General features: G+C 41.3%; 1 protein-coding gene across 3 annotated transcripts in view; it reads left to right on the top strand.

Annotated features, from left to right (window-relative positions):
* CPN1 (carboxypeptidase N subunit 1) overlaps positions 1-11,833 on the top strand; it is a 33,638-nt gene extending 21,805 nt beyond the window's left edge. For all 3 annotated transcript variants that reach the window (XM_077878008.1, XM_077878009.1, XM_077878007.1), the window contains 4 exons: positions 2,725-2,864; positions 4,080-4,179; positions 6,690-6,808; positions 11,554-11,833. In XM_077878008.1, coding sequence (XP_077734134.1) covers positions 2,725-2,864; positions 4,080-4,179; positions 6,690-6,808; positions 11,554-11,667 — 473 coding nt within the window. In that variant the 3' untranslated portion in view covers positions 11,668-11,833. The remainder of the gene's footprint in view (positions 1-2,724; positions 2,865-4,079; positions 4,180-6,689; positions 6,809-11,553) is intronic.
* Positions 11,834-12,181: the final 348 nt, after the last annotated feature.

Consider the following 12,181-nt stretch of genomic DNA (forward strand, 5'->3'; position numbering starts at 1 on the left):
GATCTGAGAAATGGAGAACTCTTAAGTTGGCATTTAATGTCATCTTGTGATTCTTTAAAATGAAGGTAGGGACACCTTGTGGTCCTTTAAAACTGGTGGTTTACCTAGTAGATTAGGGCATAGGAGGGAAATAATGAAGTCAAATGATGATTAAGACTGTGACTGTAAGGGTAAATTTGGTTGAAACCCAGCTTGCCCATTTACCAGTTATGTGGCTTCAGGGTAATTACTTAACCTCTCTGTACTTTGTTTTCTCATCTGTGCTTTAAGAATAATAATACTTGCAAGGGCCTGGGTGTCTCTGTCAGTTAAGGATCTGACTCTTAATTTTGGCTCGGTTGTGATCTCAAGGTTGTGAGATTGAGCCCCACATTGGGTTGCATGCTGGAGCCTGTGTAAGATTCTCTCTTTTTCCCTCTCCCTCCCATGCTCTCAGGAAGGGAGGAAGGAAGGGAGGAAGGAAGGAAGGAAGGAAGGAAGGAAGGAAGGAAGGAAGGAAGGAAGGAAGGAAGGAAATACTTGCATCGTAATTTTGATGTGAACATTAAATTTAAAAATTACATAAAGCATTTGGAAATGCCTGGCTTATTAATGTTAGGATCTTTTTTTAAAGATTATTTATTAGAGAGAGAGAGAAAGAACACTAGCAGGGAAGGGTGAGAGGCAGAAAGAGGCAGAGAATCTCAAGTAGACTCTGCACTGAGCACGACGCCCAACCTAGGGCTTAATCTCACAACCCTGAAGTCATGACCTAAGCCAAAATCAGAAGTCAGATGCTTAACCAATTGAGCCGCCCAGGTGCCCTAATTATTAGGGTCTTTTTAAAAAAGACTATTCATTTGAGAGAGTGAGAGCTAGAGTACAAGCGGGGGGGGGGGGGGGGGGAGCAGAGGGAGAGGGAGAAGCAGACTCCCCGCTGAGGGGGAAGCCTGACTCAGGCTTGAGCCCAGGACCTCAGGATCATGACCTGAGCCAAAGGCAGATGCTTAACTGACTGAGCCACCCAGACACCCCTATTGGGATCTTTTCTAAGTAGCGTTGAGCTATATGCCTTACATAGCAACAGATGACCAAAGGAGCTAGCCTGGGCATCAACAGTTTCCCTGCTATGTGCTTGCTTTCTGTAGCCTGCCTGCCCGTCTCCTTTGAGCCTGAGTTTGCCATTGACATTGACCATTGACAGCATAACAGAAACCCCCAGCAAGAGGTTTCTGTCTCTCTTTCTTGAGACTTCCCCAATACTGAAGGCCTTCCCCAACATTGGTGTTCACTGTTTATGAACTTTTGTAGATTGGGAACCTAAAGATAGGAAAAATGCTGAAGCAGAAAGTCAGGTTCTTTTAGGCATCAGGTTTTAGAAGCTATCTCTCCCATCCTTTCAAATATAACCTGGACAGAAAGATTACTAACAGAAAGCTCACTGTTAAGAGCTGAGCTAGGGCAGCCCGGGTGGCTCTGTGGTTTAGCGCCTGCCTTTGGCCCAGGGTGAGATCCTGGAGTCCCTGAATCGAGTCCCACGACAGGCTCCCTGCATGGAGCCTGCTTCTCCCTCTGTCTCTGCCTCTCTCTCTCTCTCTCTCTCTCTCTCTCTCTCTCTGTGTGTGTGTGTGTCTCATGAATAAATAAATAAAAGCTTTAAAAAAAAAGAGCTGAGCTGATGGCTGGTTTTATGAAGAGTAGGGAAGAGGAAGGTTAGGGAGTCACCATGTACTGGGAGGTGATAGACATCTTGTGGCTGAAAACTTGCTTAAACACAAAGTGAGGAGATTTTGTTGAACTTTATCATCTTTATTATTATTATTATTTAGTTTGCATTAGGAAACCAATAGGTCCTTCCCCCGATTTAAAATATGAAATCTACTTTTCCAAATTGTACTTGTTTCTCCCTCCCCCTTCCCATCATCTGGGAAAGCATGGTCCAAGGAGTAGGGGGTGGATCTTACCCCATACCTACTGAAACTTAAGCTAAGGAGGCCTAGCAACTTGTATTGGCTGGAAGACACAGCCTTCTAGATTATTCTGTTGCAGAGAGCGATCCAGCATAAGAGGTACAATTCTCCAACTTTCCTCATTCTATAGCAGCCACTTATGCTCATCAGCTTAGAGCAGGTAAAGTTGATTAGATGAATACTTTTTAACCCAAATACACTTGTGATATAAATACCACTCTAATAAATCAGGAACATATTTTTTAAATCATTAACTCAGAAGCTAAAAACAGACAAGCCTTAGATGGAAGAAAATTCCAGCTGCCTTCTGCCTTCTTAGGGGCCCATTTTTCTGGGTTAACTGTTCTCAGGTTAGTGCTGTTTTCTCAGATAGGAGGAGGAATGTGAAAGCAAGATATTCATCTTATCTCTAACCCCCAAGATCTGAAGAACATCATCATCCAAAGAGAAGATCTGTCCCCCTAGAAGCAGCACACTTGGCAAGTCTATTATCAAGGCACCACTAACAAGCAGACTTTGGAAATGCTATGAGGGTCAAGAAGTGAATTTAAGGGATGAAATGAGGAAGAGAGGATGGGGGTGACAAAAGGGAATTTGTAAAGAGAGAACATTACAGAATTGGGGAAAGATTTTATGGAGAGAAATAAATGGAGACCTAGAGGTAGAATAGAAGGTCATGGAGGGGGAAGCAAAGAAATTATGATCATGGAGAGTTGTGGTGGGGCATTGGTGGGATGCTGGTTCTACAAATCTGCCACTGCCCTCTTCCCCTTAGGAATGCAAGACTTTAACTATCTCCATACCAACTGTTTTGAGATCACGCTGGAACTGAGTTGCAACAAGTTTCCTCGCCAAGAGGAATTACAGCGTGAGTGGCTGGGTAATCGAGAAGCCCTAATCCAATTCTTAGAACAGGTAAAATCCCATTCTTGAATTTTCCTGGTCATGGAAAGAGAACTGTTTTCTCATGATGGGCAAGGAATTTTGTGAGACTCAGTTCTGACTTTTACTTTGACTCCATACCATATACCTGGGCTGCTTTTACCAATCAGATTTACTCATTCAACATTATTAAGCAATTACCTGTCAGAAGGGGTACTATTTATTGGGGGGTTATGGGCAAACATATAAGGCTTATATGCCAATATAGACCTTATATTTTAGTGAGGAGATATATACAATAAGCAAAATAATAAAGTAAGTTTTAGAACATGTTAAATGCAAAATCCAATGAAGAAGGCCTTACAGAGAAAATGACATTCAAGCAGATTTAAAGGAGGTGAAAAAGAGAATCATGCAAGCTTTCTAGAGGAAAAAGGGCTCCCAGATGAGAACGCCACAGGCAATGAAAGACTACAACAAGCAGTCATTAGGGAAATACAAATCAAATACTCATTAGGACGGCTTCCAATACAGTAAAAGACAGTAGCAAGCATTGGCAAGCATGTGGAGAATTGGAGCCCTTGTATATTGTTGCTGAGAATGTGAAATGGTTCAACCACTATGAAAAACTGTATGTAGTTCCTCAAAAATATAACATAGAATAGCCTTATATGATCCGGCAACTCCACTTCTGTATATAGGTCCAAAAGAATGGAAACCAGGATCTCAAAGAGATACTCTCTCTGTGCACTGATACTTGTGCACTGATATTAATAGCAGCATTATTCACAGTAGCTGAAAGGTAGCAGTAACTCAAGTTGCAACCCAAGTGTCCACTGATGGATAAGTGGATAAATGAAATGTGGTATAGACATACAATGGAATATTCTTCAACCTTAGAAAAGAAGGGAATTTTGAGATATGTTGCAATGTGGAAGAACTCAGAGGAAAGTATGCCAAAAGAAATAACCCAGTCACAAAAAGACAAATATTGTATAATTTTGCTTGCATGAGTAGTCAAATCCAGTGTCAAAATTTGCCTTAGATTTTCACAGTACCACTTTGAGTGCTCTGTTGAGAAGAGATTGTCAGGAACAAGAGTGGGGAGAGACCAGCTAATTAAGGGACTCTTACCATAATCTTTGTGAAGATCAAATGCAAAAACCTATGATAAAGGGCTCTGAGGACTCCCAAAAAAACGACCACATGTCTTATGGTCATAACTGTGCACTACAAACTTTCCTACAGGTCCACCAGGGCATCAAGGGAATGGTGCTTGATGAGAATCATAATAACCTTGCAGAGGCTGTCATTTCTGTTAGTGGGATTAACCATGACATCACATCAGGTAGGTGGCCACTGCTTAGTGGGGTGAGAAGGAAGCCTTCATGTCCTCACCTTTTTTCTAACATGATCAGGAGGCCAGTTTGTAAGCCAGTGAGACCAGTAAGGGTGGCAAGGACATTGAAGGTGGAGACAGGAGGAAGGAAGGATGATGGACATAGGGACAGTGAACTTAGAGGCCAGGACTAGGAAGATGTAACTTCTTTTTCAGCATTCAGAAGTCACTGCCCCATACAACTACATTAGGGGTGTTTTCTGGGTTTGAGGTTATTGGTAGCTCACAAACCGGTGTGAAATGGGGTTGAAAAGAAAAGGACTATAAAACTGACATTTAGTCTTGTCCCTGTCCCAGGCATTTCACTACATCTCCATCCAGGGAAAAGTTAGCAAGGTGCATTCTATAGGCTTGTTGCAGGGCAAGAGTGATGGCAGAGGCAGATCTCGGAAGTGAAGAAACCTACAATGCTACAGAATATCTCATGGTGCAGGTGTTGCAAACTACCCCAGACAAATTTGATAATGCACAACTCAGATTTTTTCTTTTTCTCTTTTTTTGATGTTTTGGTTTTAATGTAGAGCAGTAGCTTACCAATGCTCAGGGGTGGGTAAAATCTGTCTATCTCCCACAACCTCTATACAAGCAAGGCTCAGCCACATTTTATCGCAGTGATGCTTATTATCACACAGGCATCTTACAGTTCAGACTTATAGTCTGTTTAAACTGGATGAAATCTCAACTTAAAGGAGATAATTAATATTATTAAAGGTTGATCCCAGCACATCTTACATGAAAGTTTCATTCAAGGCAAAAGGAGCAACATTCTAAAGGCAGGATTCTCTATCCTCAGAGTCGAGCCTCACAGCCAGAATCCTCCATACCAGTGGCTGGACCCAAGACTGTTTAGGCATCAAATCTTGGGCATTCCTCTGAACTTCACAGTTTGCTAGATTTTTATACCTTATTCATGCATAGACAGGGAATGTCTCTGAAACATTCTAGCCAATCAATATATATTGAATACCACTAATTCCACCCAGAAGAGCCCACTTTCGACACTCATTATGCTAAATTAACAAATTACTCATTTCACCATCAAAAAAGCTCATTGCCTGACATTCATTATGCTGCTTAGAAGAGCATCTAGTGTTGATTACATAAAAAGATAGCTAAAGCCCTTGTAATAGCTGTATCTGGAATTAGGCCTTTCTGATATAATACTAGCTAACCATTCCTGGCTGTAAGTCCCCAATTAAGAAAATGACAGCCCCTGGGGTATAACTTATACTACCCAATATATGCATAATAACTCACTGCTTTTGCTAAAGTATTTTAAAAGAAATTACAGACATTTAATAGGGGACAGAGAAGAGACTTCCTTAATATTTATAGTCTGTATTATTCTTAATTACATTTATTATTTCAATTATTCATTGTTGTACACTTAAAAGAAATTTTAAGGGCATGATCACAACTGATTCTAAAGAGATACAAAGGGCAGCCCCAGTGGTGCAGCGGTTTAGCGCTGCCTGCAGCCTGGGGTGTGATCCTGGAGATCCAGGATCGAGTCCCACATCGGGTTCCCTGCATGGAGCCTGCTTCTCCCTCTGCCTGTGTCCCAGCCACTCTCTCTCTCTCTCTTTCTCTCTCTCTCAATAAATAAATAAATAAAATAAAATAAAAAAATATAAAGAGATACAAAGTCATGAACCAAAATCTATATCCTTGCCATAGAAAAATAAGCTTTATTTTGGTTTTATTTTCCCTTTGTTTAGAAGGTGATAGAAGAAATATTAAAAATAGAATTCTCAAAATCAGAACTGCAGTGGTCATTTAGTCCAGCCCTCCCACTTAGTATAAGGTTACACACATACAACACCACTGAAGCTAGTTTTCGAACCCAGGGCCATGATGTCCATTAGTGTAGAGCCATGTCCATCAGTGCAGGCTGTGCACTGCACAACTATGTGGCTTTTCTGGAAATGCTCATTCATTCTCTACTTCAGTGCTCACAATTTCATAATGTAGCCCATTTCTTTTTTGATAACTCTATTTGTCACAGTAGTTTTGCTTCTGTCTAGCAAAAATCTTGATCCTACAATTTAAATTCATAGTTCTCGTTCTTGTTTTTTTTTAGATAGATGTCATTTCTTCACAGTGGCTTTTCTAACATTGAAACAGAAGTCTCATGTGGTTTCTTTATCATGCAAAACATTCATAGATCTTTCAACCTTTTTCCTAGTGACTCTTTCCTGGATTTGAGTTTGTTTTAAAATACAGAGTATAGAATTAAACACAATACTCTCAATACAGAGCAGTGTAACTTCTACTCCCTATGAGCTGAGAAGCTCATGCTCTTATTATATAAAATAGCCTAAAATTGTTTTCATGTTTCATCATGCTATTTTAAAAAATTAAGCTGTGGTCAGCTAAAACCCTCTGATGGTTTTTCATATCAAGGTCCCAAATGGCAGATTTCTAATCAGCAGACTGAGTTATATTCTTGTAACTTTTAGGTGACCATGGAGATTACTTCCGGCTCCTGCTTCCAGGCACCTACACTGTCACTGCCACAGCACCTGGGTTTGAACCGGAGACAGTGACTGTGACCGTAGGCCCTGGGGAACCAAAACTGGTGAGTTAGGCTGACCTTCACAGAGCACTGTAAAGATCACTTCCAACCTATTGCATGGTTCTAGTCTCTGCTGAGCTTCCTTCTTTCACTTAAAAAAAAAAAAAATCATTGCTCTCATATGCTTGTTTTTCTTCATTTTCCTATTATGCCCTTCCCCCTTCCATTTGGCTTTTTCTCTTTCTTCTGTTTAACATAGCATAATGATGAAAAGCACTATTTTCTTCTAAATCTGGCTCATTTGTCTACAGAGCTTGGACAAATTACCTAATCACTCTTCCTCAATTTCTTCCTCTGTAAATTGGTGATAATAGCACCTCCTTTATAAGAGGTTGGAATGAAAAAGTGCATATAAAGCATTTCGTTTACAGTGACCTATACACTGAAACTCCTCAACAAATGCTGGTTTGTAAATCCCAGAGACCTTGCCCACTTACAGACACCCTAGGGTTGCATGCTTTTGTGCCATCAGCTGAGACTACCACCAGATGGCGTGCTGCCCCCTCCTGGTGCCCTGTGTGCCAGACTGTCTTACAGGCCACTCACCTAAGCCAAAGAGCCAGTGGCTCTCCAGTATTCAACTCTCTATGGCTGTCTTCCATAGGAAGGACGGGAAGCAAGGAGCTTTTTGACCTACCGGCTGGACCTTCTTTTCAGCTTTGGTCATATTAGAGTAGGATCAAAGAGCTAAAAAAGCTCAGAGATCATTGACAATAATCTTCAGGTTTCTCAAATGAGGAAAAGGTAATGAGGCAGTTCTATAGACCTTGTTACCCACAAGTCTGCTCTTCCCTAGGACTTCCTCATTCTGTCCAGTTCCTTCTCTATACAATCCTAGAGCTTAGCCAACCCGCTCACCCACTCGCTCCTTTCCCTGTTAACTCTGTGCAGTCAAATACAGTTACAGGTACCATTTACTGAATGGTTTATATGTAGAAGACATGATATGAGAGCTTTCCAGAATGATCTCATTTAACCCTAACAACAGCTCTGTCAGAGGCATGTAAATATTCCCATTTATGGCCAAGGAAACTGAAACATAGAGAAGGTAAGAAGTGTGTCCAATGTCACACAGCCAGTAAAGTGGAGCCACCACTGGAACCTCTCTTGGGCCTCCAGGGCTACCTTCTTAGCCAGTGTGTTACAGTGCCTCATGCTAAGCTTACAACCCACGTTTGTAATCCATTATTTTAACACAAGGATTTGAATAAAGAGTTCTTTACATCCTCTGAAAAGTCTTCTGAAATTTCTAGATAGTTCCCCCATCCCTCTCCTCCCTCTATTCCTAGCTCCGACACATTATAAACTACTTCTACTTGTAGATGCAGGGAACAAAGAGTAACTGTGGCAGCCTGTTATCTGCTCTTCCCAGTTTCCCAACCAACTTTCTCTCCCCACCCCCCCTTTTTTTAATAATAAATTTATTTTTTATTGGTGTTCAATTTACCAACATACAGAATAACACCCAGTGCTCATCCCGTCAAGTGTCCCCCTCAGTGCCCGTCACCCATTCACCCCCACCCCCCCCCGCCCTCCTCCCCTTCCATCACCCCTAGTTCGTTTCCCAGAGTTAGGAGTCTTTATGTTCTGTCTCCCTTTCTATATTTCCCACACATTTCTTCTCCCTTCCCTTATATTCCCTTTCACTATTATTTATATTCCCCAAATGAATGAGAACATACAATGTTTGTCCTTCTCCAATTGACTTACTTCACTCAGCATAATACCCTCCAGTTCCATCCACGTTGAAGCAAATCCCACCCCCTTTTTTTTATTTAAAATCAACCTAAGGGGACGCCTGCATGGCTCAGTGGTTGAGTGTCTGTCTTTGGTTCAGGGCCCAGGATCCGGGATCAAATCCCACATCAGGCTCCGAGCAAGGAGCCTGCTTCTCCCTCTGCCTAGTCTCTGCTTCTCTCTATGTCTCTCATGAATAAATAAACAAATCCTTAAAAAAAATAAAAATAAAAATAAAAATGAAATCAACTTAATTAACATTAGCATATTATTAGTGTCAGAGGTAGAATTTAGTGATTTATCAGTTGCATATAACACCCAGTGCTCATTACATCATGTGCCCTCCTTAATGCCCATCACCCAGTTACCCCATCTACCCATCTACCTCCCCTTGATCAACCCTCGGTTTGTTTTCCTAGAGTTAAGAGTCTTATGGTTTGTCTCCGTCTCTGATTGTTTTATTTGATTTTTTCTTTTCCTTCCTATATGTTCATCTGTTTTGTTTCTTAAATTCCACATATGAGTAAAATAATATGGTATTTGTCTTTCTCTGATTGACTTATTTTGCTTAGCATGATACACTCTAATTCCATCCACGTCATTGCAAATGGCAAGATTTCATTATTTTTGTTGGCTGAGTAATATTCCATTATAAACATATACCATATCTTCTTTATCCATTCATCAGTCTCTGGGCTCTTTCCATAGTTTGGCTATTGTGGACATTGCTGCTATTAACATTGGGGTGCAGGTGCCCTTTGGATCATTATGTTTGTATCTTTGGGGTAAATACCTAGTAGTGCAATTGCTGGGTCATAGGGTAGATTTATTTTTAACTTTTTGAGGAAGCTCCATACTGTTTTCCAGAGTGGCTGCACCAGCTTGCCTTCCTACCAGCAGTGTAAGAGTGTTCCCCTTTTTCCGCATCCTTACCAGCATCTGTTGTTTCCTGACCTGTTAATTTTAGCCATCCTCATGGTGTGGTGATATCTCATTGTGGTTTTGGTTTGTATTTCCCTGATGCCCAGTGATGTTGAGCACTTTTTCATGTGTCTGTTGGCTATTTGAATGTCTTTTTTGGAGAAATGCCTGTTCATGTCTTCTGCCCATTTCTTGACTGGATTATTTTTTAGGTGTTGAGTTTGGTAAGTTCTTTATAGATTTTAGATTCTAGTCCTTTGTCTGATAAGAAATTTGCAAATATCAGGGCACCTGGGTGGCTCAGTCAGTTAAGCATCTGCCTTCGGCTCAGGTCAGGATCCCAGGGTCCTAGGATGAGCTCCCTGTTCAGTGAGGGGCCTGCTTCTCCCTATCCCTCTGCCCCCTCCTTGTGCTCTCTCTCTCTCTCAAATAAATAAAAGCAAAGCAAAACAAAACCCAAACAAAAAAAAATTGCAAACATTTTCTCCCATCCCTTTTTCTTGTTCTACCCAAAAATCAAATGACTGATCTGCAGCCACATGTGTGAGCCCTGCATTACAAGTGGTTTTCAAAGCCGGATGCAAACAACTGCAAGTCCACAAAAGTAATATATTCTACTTCAGAAGATTTCATTTCCTTTGTGATATAGCCTTTAAATAAATTAACATAACCTATCATTATGTCAAATATAACTCAGAAAGAAAAAAAATAGTCTTTTGTATGTAATTCCCAGATAGAAAAACAACTAAGAACCCATTTGTTAATCACAGTAGAATCTATCTCTCTTTTCATTTTCTTAAAATATTTTATTTATTTACTCATGAGACACAGAGAGAGAGAGGCAGAGACACAGGCAGAGGGAGAAGCAGGCTCCATGCAGGGAGCCCGACGACATGGGACCCCGGTCCCCAGGATCACGCCCTGGGCTGAAGGTGGCGCTAAACCGCTGAGCCACTGGGGCTGCCCCTCTCTCTTCATTTTAAAGCAGAGATCCATCTGGCTGGGGGGTGGAGGGAGATTATTTACTAGAGGCCTTTCATGTTACAGTTAAGACTCCTTCAAAGATCTTCCAGAGTCATCCGGTGTCCTCTTTGCTTTTCTCCACAGCCTGCCAGATGTCAGCCTCCATTCCTTCTCTCTCTCTCTCTCTCTCTCTCTCTCTCTTTCTCTTTCCTAGATCTCTGAATTACCATATACAAAATGATAATGATATAGTACAGTTTGCTCTGAGTTCCTCTACTTTGGGGAACTAGCAGAAAAGCTGGCTGTGGATTTTTGTGGAAGAGGCAGAAAATAACCCCATGGAGAGCTCTCTTGCCTATTTTTCAACTCCCAGCCGGCTTCAGCAGCTCAAATGGTTCCAAGAGTCTAAAAGCCAAGGATCCCTCAAGGGAGTGTGGTTAGAACACTGTGCCACTCCCTCTTCCTCGGATGGTTCCACAGCCAGCAGATCCTACACTTGTCAGAATTATCTTTACATCTGCATGCTATGGCCAGAGGGGAAGTTTCAGTGTATTGCTGGAAAGGATGCACTCATTGTACATGGAAATTTGGAATTTAGGAATCCATCTAATAATCTGTATCATTTCTACTATCTATATTTTCAAGCATTTATGGCAGCAGGTTTAGATCTGAAGGTTGAGGTATTCATTGGCATGCCAGAGCACAATGCCTGTGATTCACACATTGGCGTGAAGGGGATTATTATGGCACCGTCAATCATAGCTCCTGTCCTAAGTAGTAATATTAGTGAAATTGTTATTTGAGATGCAGATGTAATTTTCTTCTAATCCTTATAAAACAAATGTATATTAAGTTAATTCAGCTATATTATATATATATATATATATATATATATATATATATATATATATTGATGTATATATCACTAGTGATTATGAACCACTTCTTGGAATTGTCAGCCACGCCTGATACTACCAGTGCTGCTGAAATCATGCTCCTTGGTCCCCTGCCCTCAGGACCTGGAACTGTGGTGAAACCAGGTCCAAACAGGTTTTCCCCAATTTCTATTCCAGGGTATAGGAAACTGACTACTTTACTTTCCTAGCTGCTGCTTTTTTTTCTTCCAGGTTAACTTCCATCTCAAGAGAAGCATGCCTCAAGCAACCCCTACCAGGAGAGTTCCCAACTCAGGACATGAAGGCAGAGTCTTACCAAAGAAAGTGCAGCCCCGGGTCAGCTAGAAAAGAAGAGATGGAGATGAAGCAGCCCCAGAGAGTCCCTACCTGAAATCCCCAGTGCTGGGGCCACACGTTAGAAAGGCTTGTTCTTGCTTTCCCATCAGATGAAGTTTTCTATTTTGTTATCTGGGACATATTTAAACATAAATATATTCAGAACAATTCAGAATGGTCTCTGTTTCCAGGGTTAGCCCTCTGTTGTGGCAGTGAATCCATTCAGCAGTATTCAGTAAGATTTTCCTATTCTGAGGGAATGGTTTGGCTCCAGAAGTCTCCAATGCCAGTCCACACTGCATCTAGAGGCCAGTTCCGGCTGGTTGGCCACTCTACTTCCAGAGTCTATCATCCAGCCTGCAACATAGCAGGCATTCAAGGGAGATTTCTGAAGGAATGGCTGAAAGGCTGACATGATTCTTAATTGATGCTGTTCCCATAGCAAGACAAAGTGACCAAGTCTTCTGAAATCCCAGAGGGCTGTTTCAACAATAAACAATAGTTTCTCAATAAGAAAAGGATT

The sequence above is a fragment of the Canis aureus genome, chromosome 29 (genome assembly GCF_053574225.1).
Source record: "Canis aureus isolate CA01 chromosome 29, VMU_Caureus_v.1.0, whole genome shotgun sequence".
Classification (NCBI taxonomy): Eukaryota; Metazoa; Chordata; class Mammalia; order Carnivora; family Canidae; genus Canis; species Canis aureus.